The sequence below is a fragment of the Dipteris shenzhenensis genome, chromosome 24 (genome assembly GCF_047967505.1).
Source record: "Dipteris shenzhenensis isolate YYH24624 ecotype China chromosome 24, Dip_SZ_1.0, whole genome shotgun sequence".
Classification (NCBI taxonomy): domain Eukaryota; kingdom Viridiplantae; phylum Streptophyta; class Polypodiopsida; order Gleicheniales; family Dipteridaceae; genus Dipteris; species Dipteris shenzhenensis.
The window spans coordinates 2,376,063-2,396,789 of NC_141619.1; the positions used below are offsets into that span (position 1 = coordinate 2,376,063).

The 20,727-nt window shown below is 41.8% G+C and overlaps 1 protein-coding gene across 2 annotated transcripts in view; it reads left to right on the forward strand.

Annotated features, from left to right (window-relative positions):
- EMB2771 (E3 ubiquitin ligase) overlaps positions 1 to 20,727 on the forward strand; it is a 305,147-nt gene that overhangs the window by 110,626 nt on the left and 173,794 nt on the right. For both annotated transcript variants that reach the window (XM_087395130.1, XM_087395131.1), the window contains 4 exons: positions 11,797 to 11,868; positions 18,734 to 18,827; positions 18,989 to 19,077; positions 19,302 to 19,391. In XM_087395130.1, coding sequence (XP_087251256.1) covers positions 11,797 to 11,868; positions 18,734 to 18,827; positions 18,989 to 19,077; positions 19,302 to 19,391 — 345 coding nt within the window. The remainder of the gene's footprint in view (positions 1 to 11,796; positions 11,869 to 18,733; positions 18,828 to 18,988; positions 19,078 to 19,301; positions 19,392 to 20,727) is intronic.

Sequence of the window (20,727 nt, forward strand, 5' to 3'; positions counted from 1 at the left end):
TTGGCTCTTCTTTTGGTGCCTCATGTGTTTTATGAGAGACATGACTCCTCTTGGGCTCTTTCGGTTCGACAACATTTGGCTGAGTCTTGCTCTTTGGATGATGTTGCTGGCATTCCTCATAGACGTGCACACGTGCCTCTGTAATACTTCATGGGAGATTTTGGCCAGCATATCAACATAGCGTATTTGGAGGTCAAGAAGACTCTGGATGCACAGAGGCCTCTATACACATATTGGCCAGATTTAGACAGATACTGTACCTACCTTGGTGTCTATTTTGGGGAGCATGCAAGGGTCTTCCTAGGCAGCCTCTACCAGGAGGACTGTTTTCCTGAGGGAGTGGATTGGGTTCTTGTTCTTCTCGGAATCCTCTGTGGTGTTGAGGTACACTTTCAGCGTCAACCTTGGATTTTTTCTAGCTCTCTATATGAGCTTGGTTATTCTCTATTAGGGTGTTTGTTTTCTCATGCCTTGCATAATGTACTCCTTCCTTAAGCTTTGCTCTTGGAGTTTCTCTCATACTTAATAGAAGTCTTTTCTTTGCCAAAAAAATGAAAAAAGGGATCTGGTTGTGCAGTTGAGCGGATAGAGTCTTTTTGCATGGGATAAAGAATGCTTGCTTACTAAAGCAGTCTACTATAGTGCATGGATATTTGCTCCCAAGATTGAGTAAGAATGGGCACTGGCATTAACAATCCAGGAGTATTTCCTTTATAAATTTTTACCTTTTGATAAGTGATGCATTTGCAACAAATCTTGTCAGATCTTTCTTGATAATAGGCCAATAAAATTCCCTTGCTATCGCTTGTAGAGTAGTAGTTACGCCGCTATATCCCATATGTAACGCACCTACGCTCTCCTTCGTCAATTTGAGCATAATTCTTTCTCTCTTCACGGGTGATGGTACGCTATTGTTCCACCCAGCCGATTCTCTGTGGTAGCAAGCTCTCTGAAAACTTTAATCGCACCTGAAAGCTCCTGCATGCTAATCCACAAAGCCCCAATTCCCTAGATGGATCTAGTTTGCTGCCACATGTCTACATTCTAGGGTACCTTAAATGCATCTTTTCTACCCCTCTCTTGGGATACCAATTAATTCACTTGCGCCTAGGCGCTTTTACAGAGTTAATGCATTTAAGACCCATAGCCTTAGACCCACCTAGTCAGTGCCTTGTCACCCTCATCAAGGATCTTGACATTAATCCTTTTGACCATTTACATGAAGCCCAAATAAATATAATACAAACATTGATCCTCTAAAGGAAAATGTCGACTGACCCTTCCGAGGTCATGCTACCTCAACTTGAGCATCACATTCCTTCCCTCTTTAGGCATCAACGTCCTCGATGATAAAGTCTGGGAACGCTCTCCATAACTGGTATACGGATTCCCAGGTAGCTTCTGATAGAGGTAAACCATGCCATGCAACCAACACCGTGGGTATCTTCCGATTGCGTACTTGTCCTCGTTCCAAGAAGCAATCAATCAAGCGAGCGATGTTGAGCGAGCAAGACCAAATAAGCGAGCGAGATAAAGTGAGCAAAGCAGAAATGGTTGGGCTACCAAGACATAATCTCATTGTATGTATGCGCTCATCATTAATAAAGATTTATAGTGCTTCCTCAACATTGAACATGATTATAACATAATATTGCAAGTGCACATTAGTAATAGTGCTCTACATTCAATGAGATGAGCTTAAATAGAAACAAGTACTATATTGTTGAAGTGCATCACTTGAGAAAAACATAACCTCACTATATGTATGTATTGATCGTTAATAAAGCTTTATAGTATCACCATAATTTTGAAGATGATTATAACATATGCGTGTAAGTCTACATTAGTGATATTGTTATTTATTCTCATTATGAGATGAGCTTGCATGGAAATGCTTTGGCTACCAACAGGTAGTATATAGTTTAAGTACATCATTCAATAAAAACTTCAACATCGAACATGATCATAACATGTTATTACGAGCGGCCTTGCTCTAACTCTAATGCAAGAAGGGGGCAAAAATTCCATTAAATTCACATTTTGATGCATGAAGTTTTATTAAATGTTGCAAAAGGTCATGATAATCATCTAAATCATGCCTTGCCATTCGTTTTGATATGTAACATGACCCCATTTGGATTCGTAAATCAAAAGATACATGACGTCGAAATTATCACCTTTTGGACCAAAAGAGGGAGCGGGTTAACGCGCTGCCTGTTTTGGCCCAAAAGATGAGAATTTAGGATGCCATTGGTGATCTCACTTATGTTGGTGGAGAGAGAGAACTTGATTATGCCTATGTCATTGCCAAGGCATCATTAGTAAAGATGCATCCTATCTTCGCTCACTTTTACTCATTCAATTTTTTGTAATCCTTCCAACTCTCTCATGGACTTTTTAAGAACTTCAACAGTTGCTACAATAAGGATTTGTCAATCTATTATTGTTTTGTTTTGATTGTTTTTTTTGGCTCGCTCACTTTTTCTTACTCGCTTTTTTTGGTCCGCTCACTTTTCCTCGCTCGTTTTTTGGTAATCCTCTCGGTCCAGGATTCTTGTTGGTTTGCGCCCTGCATTAGAGGACCCTGCATTATCCTCTATCTCCCAAAACAAAACAACACCCTCGATTAGTGAATCACCTGTGGGCAAAAATTTAAAAATTTCTTTAAACGAGAAACATGAAACACTGGGTGCATCTTACAACCCTGTGATAGTTCTAATTTATAGGCCACCTTCCCTATTCTTTTTAGAATTAACCACTCCCAGAATATCGGGGTGATAACTTAGCACACTCTCTTGCAGTCAAAGACTTGGAGTGCGAAGGAACTTTGAGAAAAACTTTTTCTTCTTCGTTAAATTCTCTAATGGATGTGTTTTCATCCGCAGATGCCTTAGCTCTATCCATAGCTTGGCGAATGTTAGCTCTTGCAAGTGAATCACAAAGTTCGCTGCACTAGGCACTTTCTGAGGTATTTCAGCTGTAGTTGGATTTGCTGATCTATAACGATAGTTCAGCTCAAACGAACTGAACCCTGGAGAGGAATGTTTTCTATCATTGTAGGCAAATTCTAATAGTGGCAACCACTTGTCCCACGTATGTTGCCTCAATGAAACATATGCTCTAAGCATATGCTCTAAAATATGGTTGACTCTTTTCATTTGACCATTTGTTTCTGGATGATCCCCACTACATCCCTAACTCAGTCCTTAGTGTCTCAAACACTGCAGTCCAAAAATGACTGGTAAATTTAACATCCCTGTCCGACACTATGGATTTGGGTAATCCATGCAGACGAAATATATGTTTAATAAACAAATCCGCCACTTGCGGGGCACTAATAGACTCTCTAGTCGGAATGAAGTGAGCCATCTTGGTAAGACGATCAACTACCACAAGGATAGAAAAGCTCTGGACGAACTTGTCCACCTTTTGAGTTTCTCTAATTTCGGTCATTAGAGCACTGCTTAATACCGTGAAACTCATATTATGCATAATACGTGACAACGCATTAGCAACTTTATTATCATTCCCTCTTTAGGATTGAACCATCAAGTTAAAGTGCTCACCTAGCTTGGCGGCCTCTCAAGTCAGGTTGTTTACTCAAAGTACTGAACACTTTTCAAATGCGTCTATGTAAGTGTGTCTCCACACAAAGACATAGACTTAGACTTACACACATAGAGACTGGCTTTCCTCAAAGTACTGAACACTATTCTCAAGTGTTCATGATGCTCAGTAATACTTTTGCTGAAAATAAGAATGTCGTCAATAAACTGTACTACAAACTTCCTGATATACAGACATAGTAAATCGTTCATGAGCATGACGAATGTAGCCGGAGCATTGGTAAGTCTAAACGGCATAGCCAAAAACTCATAATGTCCAAACCTGTTTCTAAAAGCGGTTTTATGCACATCTTCGGCTCTAATACGGATCTGATGGTAGCCACATTTGAGATCTATCTTACCGAAAATTATGGCTCCATGTAATGCATCTAGCAAGTCATCGATTCGAGTCATCGGATACCTGTGCTTAACATTGATATTATTTAATGCTTTGTAATCTATACAAAGGCGAAAAGTATCATCTTTCTTTTTCTTCAATATCACTTGCGAAGCAAAAGGTGAGAAGTTGGGTTGAATCTGCCCCAGCTTGAGGTATTCTTCTAGTTGTCTTCGCACCTCCGCTGCTTCTGTAAAACTTAACCTATAGGGAGGTCTATTTACAGGTTTTGCCTTCGGGATTAGTTCAATCTTATACTGAACATTCCGCTCTGGAGGAAACCCATAAGGTAACTCATCCCTAAAACAGTCAGAGAACTCCTCTACTATTTGATCAGCCAACTTGGCCATCTTTCCATTTTGGGTAACATCAGTGCTAGCCGAAGGACCATCAATCGGCTCTACCGATGCTGTACAAAGAAACAAAAACTCTTCTTGTTTCGAACTCCCATTACAGAAGCCAACCAGTCCTTGAGGTGTATCTTTTTCACCTTGTAAGACATACAACACATCATTCATCTTGAATTAATAAATGTGCTTTTTCCAATCTATGGCTGGATTCTTTCTAGAATGCCAAGCCTTACCCAGGGCTATATTTGCGTGAGCAAGCTTTGTCATTTCAAAATCAAGCTTCTCTGCATAGTCCTGAATCCGAAGTTCCAACTGGGTAACCCTTTGGTCCCATGCTTCTGTTGAACTTTCGACTGCCATTCTGACTGTGTATGCATAGTCAGATGGGCTAGTCTTTAATTTTAGCCTCTTTAACAAGCTTGGAGTTAATTACATTGTGCGTTGACGCTGAGTCAAACAACACAATGACGTCATGATTGGCTACTTGCCCCTTCATTTTAATTAACTCCGTATCGTTAAAGGCTGTATATCCCGTTGCTGCGGGCTTTGATAGGATATTATCAGGTGTCAGGTGCACTGTCTACTAGCTTAGTAACAGACACATAACAAAACAGGTACTGACCTTTGAGAAGATCCTGCTAGTTGAATCTGCTTCCGGCGTGCTCTGGTTTTTTTCTCCATTTCCACGTCGCATTCTGAGATCACCATCTTAGCCATCCGACAATTCTTGTTTCATGGACAATCTTTCCACTGATGAGGCTAAAGGCATCCAAAACACAAGCCTTCTCTCCTCGCTTTTTCTCTTTGCTTTGGGTTCAAAGAAGACTTCGACCAAGCCTGGGCTGCCATTAGTGTTATTTTTCTTTTCACTCCAATGGTGGTACTTGATTTAGAAGGAATCTCAACTGGCTTCGCCTGCTTGGCTTAGCGACTAGGCTGTGAGGCACTTCCTTTGCTAATCCACTTCTTCTTAAACCCAGTTTTCTTCTGGTACTCGTACCGAGTCCCAACCTTTGTACAAACCCACTTAGTCTGTTTCCTTTTGCATCCTCATAGTTCAAGGTTGTGGCAATTGCTTCATCTAGCGTGTTCACATATCTAGCTCGAACTTCCATCTTGATTTGATCATTCAGTCCAAAGATAAAATCTTTTACCTGCACCGACTGAGGTAGAGGCTCATAAAATTTTATTACACCTTCTTTAAACTTATCAGTATATTTCGCTACTGATAAATTTCTCTGACGAAGGTTTCTATACTGATCCCGAGCTCGGGCTTCGTCAGGAGGTAAGAAGTGTTTTCTAAATTCTTTTTAAAACCCCTCCCAAGTAGTGGATGCCACTCCATCTTTCTGTTGTTTTATCCACCATCTATCTGTTGCCTCATTAAACATGTGGGTGGCCTCGCGGATTTTCTTCATATCATTCTTGATTTCACAAATGAAGGCCTCGTCCCATTTGTTTAACCAGGTCTCTATGATATTGGAACTACAGTCAGACATCCGACCAGAATACTTATCTGGCCTATAATTGGCAATATTAGGCACCTTAGCCCTCCTAGGCTCGACCGTATGAACATTGGTTTTAGGCTCCATTGGAGCTTTACCTTTCTGTCCATGAGATGTCTGGTGGACATACTATGAACTATAATTTTGAGCTCGGATTGCCCTACATTTGCTTGCAATTGTTGAGCTAAAATCTATTGCAAGACATCCTCCAATAATGCTATTCTACCGCACAGTGTATGGCTTGTTCGGCGTGACACCTGCAGGGTCGGCCGGACTCCCGATTCTATGGGATCCACCCTAGAAGCTTCTTCTTCAACTTCCATTTAGGTCGATTGGTTTCCCTCCCCCCCCCCCCCCCCCCACACACTCTATATAAACTGTAAATGCAAACTGTCACAACTTTCCTATACTAGGGAATGCCTGCAAGCTAGACAACTGCAACTTCACAATACTAGGGAAATATCTGCAATCTTTAGCAACGGGAGATAACCAAACCCACAATAAAATTTTAAAACTTAAACAACTCCAAGGCATAAAGAAATAGAAAGATCCCTGGTCCCAACTTCTGTGTTCAGGTCCCTAATCACCTCAATTCAACACTACGCCACTTCGATATATCCAAATCTACTCAAAAGCACCTCCAAATTGATTTTTCGTCAAGTTCCGTCAATATATGGACGGAAAAAAACGGGATTCTGTCACTGATTGACGTAATTCTCTATACCATCAAATTCGACTTCACCCAATCGTCAACAAGCCTTCGTAGGGCAACCGTGAAGCAGTACATGTGTGTCATTCTTTGCCTGGAAAGCCTTGTGACAATCAAGTACTATGTGGAGCGGGTACGGAAAAGAAGTCATAAACTCCTGCAATGTTGACGACGTCCGTCTATCCTTTTCCACTCTACGCCCACGCTCCCTGAATACGATTCCAATGTCTTACTCCAATTGTCAACTTGTAGCGTAGAACTTCCAAGCATCATTAACTTGCGCGTCGGATACTAGAGGCTCATTGCTTGCTAATCATAGCAAACCTCATACCCTCAGCATGAACATATGAAGGTAATCATGGTCGAGTAAAGCCACCGAGCGTCGATGAGAACCTTCCTTGATTGACCCAAATCTACGAATGTGGGAGAACATGTGAAGGCTGACACAATGTGAAAATATGTCCAGTAATGACAACGGTTGCGCAATTGTTCTTGATGACATGAATTTTTCACACTACCAAGAATTCGCCTTTTCCTACCGTAATGGCACCTATGCAATTTGTTCCCATACTCTTTTGTCCATCCTTACGGTAAACCAAACATCCCTTCATCGATCACTCGGCTCTGATACCAAATATTAACACACCTACGCTCTCCTTCGTCAATTCTCTCTCTTCACGGGTGATGGCACGCTATCGTTCCACCTAGCTGGTTCTCTATGGTAGCAAGCTCTCTCAAAACTTTAATCGCACGTGAAAGCTCCTGCATGCTAATCCACAAAGCCCCAATTCCCTAGATGGATCTAGTCTGCCACATGTCTACATTCTAGGGTACCTCTTAAATGCATCTTTTCTACCCCTCTCTTTGGATACCAATTAATTTACTTGTCCCTATGCGCTTTTACATACTCAATGCATTTAAGACCCATAGCCTTAGACCCATCTAGTCCGTGCCTTGTCACCCTCATCAAGGACCTTGACATTAATCCTTTTGACCATTTACATGAAGCCCAAGTAAATATAATACAAACATTGATCCTCTAAATGAAAATGTCCACTGACCGTTCCGAGGTCATGCTACGTCAACTTGAGCGTAACACCATATATGATGTTGATGCATTTCTTCCATCACACTTTTGTCGTAAAAGAGGTATGCATCATTGTATGACTATTTTGACATAGGTTATCGATTGTTATTATCCAATTCATTCTATATATTAGAAAAGTTTGGATCCCCTTGATAAGAATTCTTCATGTGTTTGAATGACGGAATTTCTAAAGTAGTAATGTGATTAGTACTTGGTTTTTTTGCTTAGAGCATTAGTAACTACATTTTGTTTGCCGGTTGAAAGCTGTGTTTAAATGATACCCATTTAATGTGCCTATCTGATATGAATGGCTGGTCCAACAAGTGTTAAATACTTTGTTGATCTTGACAAGGAATTAAGCTCCCTTCAGATAATGCTTCCACATCCTTAATGCATGAACATCGACGATCAATTCTTCATCATATGTGCTGTACTTGCACTGCACTGGTTTTAATTTTGGCTTTCATAAGCTATGGAATGTCCATCCTACATAAGGACTGCTCCAACCCTAAAGAATAGTCTAGAAAAACCAAGTAGTTGTCACACACGATCCTTTGCAAGAGCTTCTTTCAAAGCTTCAAAAGATTTTATCTTTTGACTTAATCTAATGAAAATGTTTAGTTTTTCTAAAAATTCATGTCGATTGGTTGGCAATGAATGTAAAATTCTTGACAAACTTTCTATAAAAGCTACTTAATCCTAGGATTGATGTGATTATACATTCTATCTTCTGTGGATCTACTCGGATTCCATCGGCTGATATTATATGGCTTAAGTATTTTATTTGATCTTGAAAGAGACTACTCTCTTCAGGATTATGATATTGGTTCAAGAGTGTAAAGACCAACTCCATATGTTTGTTGTGTTCTTTTAAATCTTTACTAAACACCAAAATATCATGAAAGAATACCACAATACAGTCTTGGTGTTTAAGAAAACCGCTTCATTATTCTACTAAAAGTATCTGAAGCATTGTTTAACCCAAAAGGCATAAGTAGGAATTCATTATGTCCCTGTATGAGTTTGTAAAGGCAGTCTTATATATGACTTCGTTTGCCATATGAACTTAATCATAACGGGATTTAAAATCAATTTTGCTAAAGGCCTTGGTCCCTATGAATTTATCCAAAATTTCATCCTTCCGAGGAATCAGATACTTGTTTTTTCACTATGATCTTGTTTAGTGCATGATAATCATGCACATTTCGGTAAGGGTCCTTCTTTTTGACCAATAAAATATGTGCTTCATAAGGAGAACTACTAGGTATTATCAATCCCCTTTCTATCAACTCCTCGACTTGCTCTTGGATTTCTTTTTGCTCTATTTGCTTCACTCTATATGGTGCTTTACAAGATGCAGTAATACTCGTTTGGATTCCTATCCTCTGATCTTCAGGTCTAGATCATGGGAATCTAAGTGGTAAGCATGATCTAGACATCTTGTTGCTTACAGAATCTTCCATTGTACGGATAGACTATAGTAAAAATTGGTTTAAGGCTGCTTGGGAGGCACCTTGAATTGCTGTCAATGCATTCATGAGACAGTGAATTCTGCCACACACTTCAGAGGATTGCTTACTGGTCGAGTGGCTATATGGAGACACTCCCCTTGAAGCACGTCTATTGCAATGGCTCGTGGTTGGCCAAAGGTGCAGTGAGGCTATGAGTATGATACAAGCTCATAGACATGGATGTGTTCGTGCAACGTGGATGTTGTGAACTCTGACACACAGGAACCAATTGATAAAGAATTAATTTCAAATCACCCTTTGCAAAGTCTGACTTTGGAGAAGCCCCTTGTTTGGTTTCTTTTTCTCTCTTCTTTGAGAATTCTGCCACATGTACTCTTTGGCTCTCTCGTGAAACCTTCACACGAGGGAGCTCGTTTTCTTCTCCTTCCCAATAGGCCTATAGTCTAGCCTTGCTCTGATACCCGTGCAACCAATCATCTATAGTATTTGAGATATTTCATTAAAGCATGAGGAGCTAAAATTATCCCTTTCCTTCAACAAAATAAGTCATGATTTATGTCCTCATACAAAAATATTGCCCTAGGTATACAATATCAAAGTTGTACAAAAATTGGCCTATGGCCATATAACATGGGTGGGTGATACCTCAATCAGTACCCTCGCACTTCCTACAATGCTCATCATTAGCTCCATCATTTGTACTCAGTTGCAATCACATTAGTCATTAGCAATCAATCAAGCCAATCATCGATTCAATCTATCCCAATAGAATTGCTCTCAAAGTACAATAATCAAACACAACACCAATAACCCTAGCAATATCACTATTAGCATGGAATCAGCCAGAATACCGACCATCTAGCATGGCAACAAACACAAGTCTAGATAGGCATCCCTCTGGGTACCCGAGTCAGAGACACGTCAGACTCACCAGTGCACTGAGGCACAAATAATGCTAGGAGACTTTGCTACCCATATGCCCGACCCAGAGGAGTGACTGTGGCACTTCATCGTCAGGCTATAGCTAGGACACTTCTGCGAGCTGCCCACACTGACAGCTACCAGCGCTCTATCATAGGATTTTTGCAGCCTCACATATCCACATCCTCTGTCTAAGGCTGGCACTCTTGTTGGCTTCCACTCAGAGATTTTGTCCCTTCTATGTACAAACGCTGTTATGGACAAGGTTATGGATCATGAATTTTGGTTATGGATTTTGTATTTGTCCTAGGTGTTGATGCCCGTTTAGTGGCTCAACTCTTCAGTTCATTGTATTGTAGCATGCAAGGCTCCACTAGAACCCTGCCACGTCGATATGGTCTATGGTATACTTTGCCAAAGTCAACATGACAATAAAATAAAATAATATCCGTGGCAAGTATTATGTGAAATTTATTTCTTGTAACACTTCAACACTTTTGAGGTATTTCCATTACCGCATGCCACTCTAGAATTTTAGGTCTTTTGTGTTCCTCTTTATTAGGCTATCTTGTATCTTCGCGATCATGGAGACTTTCAATGTCAGGATCATATCTTGCTGCCCATAGTCATTTGTCCCACCCCAGCCTTTTAGAGCTCATTGCAACACTTACACAGCCTTACATGCCTCTTTAAGATCACTAATTACAACACAACTAACTTATATACGAGAAACTGAGTTGGACACTCATGGAATCAGTCAAGACATATCTCGAGAATAAGTCGTAAAAGCCTCTAGTGCCCTTCCACAAGCTAGACAAATTACCATAGAACCACCAATCACAGCCTCCAAAAGAGGTAGCACCTATTGCCATCCGTGTGAAGCTATGAAGGCTAAAAGAGAGGGAGAATGGCAAGGAGAGACACCCTACGGTCTTCTGCATAGCCTGTAATGATGCTTGAACTGCTGCTTGCATGGCCAATCAAGGGCCTCTAGAGCGCCTACGAGGTTCAACAAGAAGTAAAGGCATGGGGGATGTAGATTATGCAGGAAGAATAAAGAGGTTGTTGATCGTACCAAAGCCTAGGCTCAACTAGTGTGTTGGGGGGAGGAAGGGGGCGTTGCTAGAAATGGAGAATGAAGGAGAAGGATGGCATTGTGAACAAGGAGATACAAGGCTGAAAGGGAGTTGCGATTAGGAAGGGGGTGTTGCTAGAAATGAAGTCATAGAAACTAGGAGTTGCTAGGGTAATGAAGGAGAAGGATGACATTGTGAACAAGGAGATACAAGGCTTAAAGGGAGTTGTGATTAAGCCAAGAAATGGTGGAAGATGGAAAAGGAGGCCACAAGGATGTTGTGAGGTTGGAGAGGGTCATGGTTGGAGATGGAGATGTTGGGGGTCTTGTAGGGCTGCATGTTTGAAGGGTGAGGGTGGTGGGGGAGGGGATGCTTGCCAATGTGACATCCAAGAGAGTATTTAAGGATAAGCCCAACACGTGTCAAGCAGACGCATTGCAAAGGTTGTTTACATGCATGATTTGTTGTGTAGGTTTTGGGATATACAAAAGAGGAATCTTCTCTAAAAAAGGCAAAAAAAAAAAAACAGGAATGCACTTTCTTTCCATATATTCTTTCAATGTGCAAGAGAGCAATTCCAAATTGAAAATTTTGTTTGATATGTATTGTTCCTTACACAAAAAGCCTTGGTTTTACGAGTTTATAATTATATGGCCTTCTTTGACTTATATCAGTCTGCGGCATTGATGGCTGTGGGGATGCTTTATCAAGGATCTGCTCATCGTTTGACAACAGAGATCTTATTGGTGAGTATCTTATTGTAACATTGGTACTCCTTTGTGGCCTTGAGTTATCATTCATTCCACCCCCAATGACAATTCAAAATACAAAAGATTAAACCCCCCCCCCCCCCCCCCCCCCTCCTTATGCACCAAAATACACATGTGCACGTCCATTTGCACACATGCATGCGCTCACGCGTGCGCGTGCGCACGCACACACACCCCTATGTGTGTATATATATATATATATATATATATATATATACATACATACATACATACATACATACATACATACATACATATATGTATATATATATATATATATATACATATATACATATATGTATATATATACATATATGTATATATGTATATATATATACATATATACATATATGTATATATATACATATATGTATATATATACATATATGTATATATGTATATATATATGTATATATATACATATATGTATATATGTATACATATATATATATATATATAGAGAGAGAGAGAGAGAGAGAGAGAGAGAGAGAGAGAGAGAGGATATGATATGACATGATAGTATCAAAGTCTGCGTGAGACCCTTAAGGATCTATGGGATTGGGATTGGCGGTCAATATTAACAAATAGTGATCCTTACATCCGGTAAAAAACATATTACAGACTTTCTATGTAGTGAGTACTTGTTGGGCTAGCTTGTGTGCTAGTCCTACTACCTTGTTGCAGTGTTTCAAGACTTCTTTTATGTAGCTTTCTAGCTTTTTGACCGGCTGCTCCAAGAGATTTTAAAGATTGTTTCTGCTGTCCTCGTAGCCTTTTTTGATGTGTGCATAGGCCGTTAGGAGTACATGCCTGCTCATTTTCTGCCTCCCTTGTGGGTGAGATTTGGCAGTTCTTTTGCTCTCAGGGGATCTTGGGCAAGACCCAAGATTGGTTAGGTGGGCAAGACCCATAAATCTTAACCAATCTGTGGCATACGGATTGAACAACTGTGCTAGTATTGTGGCAAAGACCTCGTACCCATGTGTGAAGTGTTCAGTCCGCAATCCCTCATGGTATTGGGCTCGTTGGTTGTGAAGCCGACGTAAAGCACCCTGGACATTCTATGCTGTGAAGAAAATGCATATGGTGGGTCTGGGGATAGAGGACATATCGAGCGGTATCTGAATTGGGATGTCATAGAGCTATGCCGCGTATGTGTGCTACATCCAAAATCTGTGATAGAAATAGGTGGTTCCCCCTTAGATAAAAGGCCCCATGAAATAGTGGGGTCACCTCCTTTGAAGGTCAAATGACCTCATCCATCTTGTGTGAGAGGAAAGTCCGCCTTCACCTCTTGCATTGTGTCAAACGCCGTGAGACTCATTGTGCCTGAGACCTTGTGAAGTACCCCCCCAAAGCCTGCTATCATATGAGCTGAGATCTCATCTCCAGCACTCATCGTCAAACCATGGATTTTGGGGCATCTTCCCAACTAGAAGGCGTGCTGCAGATTGGGTCATGGGGAATAATTTGACGGCGGCCTCATGGAGTACGAATACAAGTGTGTCTGAAGTGTGAGCAAGATTTGCATCATCCCAAAAGGAGGTTGCTAGCCCATGTGACAAGTGGATCACATATTCTGCATCAAGAGCATGATCAAAATGTACCTGGACTTGGGTGTGGGTAGGGGATCACCTCCTATGTGTGTGCAGTCAAGATGATAAATGACAAGAATGAGATACTATAAAATCATGTTCCTGTGTCACAAATGCTGGGGAGCCCAAGAAGTCCACTGTACCAATGCCCCCTTAGTGTGGAAAGCAGGTAAGCCCTCTAGTTACTAGTGGTCATCTTTGAAGATTGTTATATATGATCAAATCACGCATTGCTCCCATCTCCCGTATCACAAGTGGTCCATCCTCAGAGTGTCTCACTATCCCAAGTTTTGCCGGGTCCATCTCTGGCACTCCGAGGGAATCTAACTCAAAATCTAGCAATACCACCTCTCTTCTCCCTATACGTACATTGAAGTCACCTAAGAGAAGAACCTCTCCCTGCCTAGAGAACTCCGTGATATCGTCATAGATTGTCTCGTATGGACTTTGGCCCTATGTGGTGACCTCATGCGCATATGATGATGTGTTTGGGGAGAAGTAGCATACTCCAATAAAAACCGGTCGTGTATCGGACCGTTGAACTCGCACCCACGTATGTTGTGTATGTTTCTCCTTAATGTCACAGAGATAAGCGGTCTTAGATGTGATCTCAAAGGAACTGCCACATCTGTGGAGCCTTGTACCCACCTGTCTCTCCCCGTCTCCTGCATGTGGGTGGACTCCTAGGTGTACCTGGACTAAAATCTCGCTGTCGTATGTTCTCTAAGAAAACTCTGGGTCAAACCACAGGGCGTCATTGCAGTTCCACACTACCATCGGCCTCGCACCCATTCAAAAGGCGGGGGATCTCATGAGCTTGGAAAACTATCGGACCATCATGATTGGACATGTCATGTCCAAGATATATGCACCACTTTTTGATACTGAGGTTAGCCGGTTCGCAGAGTTGTAGGGACTCAGGGCAGAGGGGCAGGTTGGCTTCTTACGTGACCTCAAGACTATGGATCATATACTCACACTCAGGGGGGTCATCGAGGAGGCTAGGGTACAAAGACAGAGGTTCTATTGTTGTATTGTGGATTTTCGCAAAGTAGTATTAAAAGCCCGCCTTTTTAGACAGCTATAGGAGCTGGGTTGTGCCAGGAGATCATGTGGGCTGTTATGGCACTCTACGAGAGTGTTTCAGGCAGTGTCCGGACATGAGCTAGGTGGACAAAGGAGACCATGAGCACTATCTGGGTCAAACAAGTGTGCCCTCTCTCACCAACCTTGTTTGGCCTCTATCTAGACGAACTCGAGGCATTTATGGAGACATTAGGAGGGGTTGGATGTTTCCGCCCGCTGGTTCTCTTATTTGGATCTTGTTGTATGCGGATGACGTTGTGTTGTCCTCCTCTGCAAAGGTCCTCCAAAAACATTTGATGCATTATCGTCATTCTGCAAGTTGCATGATTTGAAGGTCAACCGTGGCAAAACCAAGGTCATGGTCTTCAATACATCACAAGCAACTATGCATAGAGAGCAATTCACCTTTGATGGGTCACCAATTGAGATTGTTCGTCATACACCTATCTAGGACGCTTGGACCAAGACTCTCCTCTTCGATTCGTGGTCCGGCCAGCAGGCATATGTGGTAGCCCATGTTGGCGACTGGATCTCTCTGATGCAGTGTGGAATCGAGTAGAGCGTCTTGAGGTTCTCATGCTATCGAGGATGATACACAGTAGCCATTAGTCCCCCACCATATCATCTATGTTGAGTTTGGTCATCCCCTCTGCAGCTCGGTGTAGCATTTTTGGTCACCACTTATTTATACCGGGTTAGAGGATATGGCGACTGCACTCAAGGGCGACGTAGACTACCATGGCTATTCTCTTCCATGACCTCAGTAGTTGAGGGTAACAGAGATGCATACCAGCACACAAATGTAGGTGGTTTGAGAGATTGGGGCTCCACATGGACAGATTAGCTCTGTTTCAATATAGCATTGATGTGCCATTTCTATCGCTCGGGTAGCATGAGGCTAGCTAGGTCATACGCTAGGACCTCCTATAGCTACACACATTTAGGACCTGGTGGGCACCGAGTGAGCTCCCGATGAAGTTGAACTTCTATAGAGATCACTGCCTACACATTTCCAAGAAGGGCTTTATTGATCGTCTAGGATATGCTCAAATTTATGTCCCCCACTCATTGAGGATCTCTATTGGGCAATTTCTACATGAGATTGAGTCAAAGGGGCATTTCATCTTCCACTGCCTAGTGTACTATGAGATTCGAGGCAGCTACTATTGTCTTTTTAGAGATAGCTTCAGATTGCTCTCCCACTTCCTCTCCTATATAGATCATAGATGCTTAGCTGCATTCATCCATGAGACAAATAGGGATTGAGAAACGCCTACTCAGACTACAGAGATAGGGACAGGTGACACAGGCAGGCCCATTTTAGACCATGATCACAGAGTTCTTCGAGCCAGATCACACGTATCATGGCCCCATTGGTAGTCGACGAGGTAGAGATTCAGAGCCAGAGACATGGCATACTCGACAGAGGGAGGATGCACAGATTATGCTTGGGGACATCCCTTGCGTGTTTAGACCCGGGGCGTGACCTACATGGCCCACATGATTTACCATTGCCCTTGTAAGACGCAGAGCTGCAGTCAAGAGGACACGCGACCGACACACGTAGATAGCCTTCAGCGTTCTATCTTTGATCTTCTACTCGCACAGCCACACCAGTCATTGGGTCCCTTATGACCTCTCTTCTAGGAGACCCCCAGTATCTTCTATATACACCGGACTAGACTAGAGATTGGATTTGATTTTACACGATGATGGTGGTGATGATGATGTAGATGATGTTGACATTAGGAATGTGTAGTATTGGTACCTTCTATAACTATGTGACATTTCTCATGTAGCATGGGTGATGATGCCTTTTTCAATGGCTCCACTGTGTCATCTTGTTGAATCAGTGCTCCGAAGACTTTAATAAACTTACTTACTTACTTTCTTTCTTTCTTTCTCTCCTCTTTTTTCCTTCTCTTGGATAAAGACTTTGCCATCTTTGTAGACAACCCACTTTCCTTCCTCTCTGGCCGCCATTACACGGACCATCCCCTCTCTGTGGTGCTCTTTTTGCAAGAGCGTGAAGTTACCATCCAGATATGTCCTAGACTCTAGTTCCCTTCAGTATGGCCCTCATGCTCTTGAAAATGGACCTGTCCATGGCTGTTCGAACTTTGGAATATCACCACCAGTGGCCTCGTAGGTACGCAAGCCTTTCCCACTTTGCGTGGCCAAGGTGGATTCTCTCTTGGCAAAATGCCTCTAGGGCCTCTAGATGTCTCTTTAAGCTTGCTGTTGAAGAGGATAGGACTATGTCATCTACATACAACGATATCTTTATCATCAAATCGGCGAGCAAGGATTCTTCACCTCTTAGGTGGTCCATGCAAGACATGATCTTATCAATACAGAGCCCAAATGTTGTTGGTGAGAGGGGGCATCCTTACTTCTCTCCTATCACATATGGGACTACACTCTATCCAAGTGAAATTTACAAAAGATGATACAAAGTATGGAAAAACATGCAATATTTCATCTAGGCCAAGCTTTAGTGGAGTAAGGCTTTAAACTTTCTTTCTACAAAGAAATTGACAAAATCAAGCGTGTTAATGAAAGTTACACAATGCTTGTTGTGAACAAAAGGGAAAGAGGGGGGGGGGGGGGGGGGGGATCATTGGAAAATGTTTGAGTTTCTTTAGATTTGGATAGCCTGGTATGTACCTTTTCTACAAAAGAAAAGGTTTGATGAATGTGATATGGACAAATTCATCAATACTGTGAATGATTGGCTGCATCAATATGGAGATCACTTGGAAAAGAATTATTTTACATAGTACATGGTAATCTTAATTTGAATATTGAAAGAAAGTCTATTAAAGAGAGAGAATGTTGTATTTTGTGAATCTTTCGAGTTCCTCCGTGAGATTTGTGTTACACGAAACTATCGAATCGAGATCTTTAGTGCATGTGGGAGATTGATCCGAGTATAGGCAAGGGGATCAGTAAAACCATCCTCTGAGATTTGTAGATTCCGCTTTGATTGTAAGCCTTCCATGTCATTTCAGATGTAGTAATGAATATTCTAGTATGGGTCTTACCTTGGCATTGAGAGCATTTTCTTTGCACCCTCTAGTAATTTAATATGAGATAATTGGCAGCCATCTGCATTTCCAACCCTTTGCACCTTTTTAGATGAAGGCATTGATTCTTGGTCATCCCACTAGCTTGCATCTTGCTTTGGGCATGCGGATGTTCTCCCCATGAGCACCATTAGTCTTTTCACCCCACTAGTTCGCATGTATAGAGAGGTGTTCGTATCCTTTTGCTTTGCAACTTCTGCATTTTGATGCATTTGTATCACGGATGAGCACTTCTAGGCAAGCGTAGTCCAATCATCATACAAGACGTTCCTTGTTGCAGCAAGGGAAGACAGCTAGTGGCTAGTCTGACATTGATGAGATCCTATCCAATGCCTTATGGACAAATCGTGCTATACCAGATGACGTGCAACAGGAGAGGCCTCTTTAGCATTATGTCAGCATGAGGCAAGAGGATTCTTGAGGGCATAAAGGTGGCCAAGCATGCAATTGTATCCTAAAAGATGTTAAGGATAAGCTTAGAGTGTAGAACTTAAAAAGGATACTTGAATCCTGAATGACCGTGAGGAGTGGATCACGAAACTAGAAGATTATTTTCTCTTCTTTCTCAAAGATGATGAGTGAACCATGTTCCTGGTATGCATTTACCATCACTGACCATTTTTGTTTCCCCGCCATCGTAGAGCAGTGCTTGGCTAGTTTTTGTGTGTTGTCACAGACTGGCTCTCTACCTCGACGAATTTTTTTAGCTGCTGCAATCATCTTCAGAGAAAATGCATGTTCTCATGGCTGGGGACCGGGAGGGGGGGGGATTGGCTGGAATGAGAAGAGTGCAGCAAAGAGGGACAGATGGTAAAAGTCGTTCCTCATTAATTGGCGAATGTTTTTTAATGTATTATCAGCTAAGCAGCCATATTGGTATGCTGGTTTTGGGGTAGAGTGAATCGGTTTCAATGGTAAGAAAACTATTTCCTGAAATGTGGAAGCTCTCACTAGAAGAAAACATGCTACTTTCTATTGTAAAGATTTGTCTCTGCAGGCTGTGTTGGATAACACTTTGCATAGCGAAACAGGTGCAGTCATGAGAGTTGTGACTTTTTCTAATTGTGGATACAGGCAGAGATTGGACGCAAACCGGGAGGTGATAATGCTTTAGAAAGGGAGGGCTATGCTCTTGCAGCAGGTCTTGCATTGGGTCTTGTGACCTTAGGTGATGTATCGTTGGTGTTTAAATACTATTGCTCAACCAGAATTGTTCTTAGAGATTGCTATCTATGCCAACTCCAGTATGAAGTAGAAAAGTTAAGGTAGCTAGTTGTAGAAAATTTTTAGTTAGCGTATGATGGAAATCATGACACTTTTGACGAGCAGGGAAGGGAAAAGGTGCTTGGGGCTTGGCAGATCTTCTGATTGAAGAGCGTTTGCTCCACTACATGTCAGGTGGCACAGAGCCTAGTGACGTAAGCTCAATTACCAATTTCTGTAAACTATCTTTGAGTCTCCTTCGTAGGATGCAGGGGTTAGTGGTTGTATGATGCTTTTAAATATGGATAAAGAAAATGTGGCAGAAGTAGAACTTTGAGCCACATTTATGTTTTGTTCAAGCTGACATCAACAAATTGAAACTGGTGTTTGAAATGACAATAATATGCAAGCTGACATCCAGCTGTTTTATCTATTTCAGGGACGACACCAGAGACTTGATGGATCTTTTGGCCCTGTTTTCTTTAACACATCGAAAAACCTTGAAGACTTGTATCAAAATAGTGGTCAGGTTTGTCTAGAAGGGATTTGCAGGGTGTCATAATTCCTCCCAATAATATGTATTAAAAAAAAGAAAAATGAATTTTAGAGGAGAAATATTGAAGTTTTTGCAGCTTGACTTATTTTCTCTATGTTTCCTGAGCCTTAGCAAATTTTGCTTTAATCAATCAATGCTTACTTCTTCTCAGATGTAGTAGATATTGATTTACATCTAATACTGCTCGTTTTAGAGAAGGTTATAATTTATCGTGAAAAGGTGAATGAAGAAATTTCATTGTTATATATTTTCTTGACTTGGTCTTCTATGCTGGCTCGTGCTGGTTTTACTCTCTTTTGTCAAAAGACAAATTTTCAGGTGGTTGTGATGCACCCTCCTTTGTTATTGAAGGCATGAACTTCAAAAGGGATGCTCAATGAAGCCTTTTGTACAGGCTTCCCCAATCCTTGGACCACAAACGCCATCATGCCCATTCAGATTCCATGGATGCAAGCAATGACCATACTATCATGGTGGGCCACTTGATGGCCAAGATGGATGGGTTGGCTCTTGAGATGCACATCAGTGAATACGCTGAGAGAGTGGACATGCAAGCAACTGGGCAGGCATATTCACACTAGACCACATCTTCACCCTTAGGGCATCATAGAGCAGGCCAGACACCAAAATAGAGAGTATGTTCCTGCTTTGTGGCTTTCCAGAAGGACTTTGATTCAGTACCACTGGTCTGGCTCATTGCACGACTTTGAGCTTTAAATATTTCACATGATATTGTATGGGTTGTTGTGGCTTGATATGAGAGAGTTATAGGCAGAGTACGCACGACACACGGATTGTCAGAGGATATACAGAGCTCCATTGGGGTGAAACATGGGTGCCCCCCATTCCCAACTTTTTTTGGCCTCTACTTGACGAGCTGATCTCTTTTGTGGACGCACTAGGAGGTCCAGCCTCAACTTTGACATAGATTGCCATATCTATACTGCTATAATGATGTTGTTCTGATATCTCACACAACAGAGGAAGTATAGATGCATTTGACAGTGCTGCAGACCTTCTGTCAGAGTCAAGGCATGAAGGCCAACTTGGGTAAAATCGAGGTCAGCAATCTTCAGTGTGGGAGATTTACACTTGCAGGGGATTTTGGTTGAGATAGTCAGATCATATGTATATTTTGGTTGGACCTTTGCCAGTCCCAAGTTCTCCATGAAAATACGTGCTTGGGTAGAGGGTAGGCCTTATTGGCAAGGTTGGAAAGACATGCTAGCTGCATTTCGCACAACATTATCGTGGCTGAATTCGCTGCAAGATGCCTCCACACAGATGACTCATTCCAGATCATCATAAC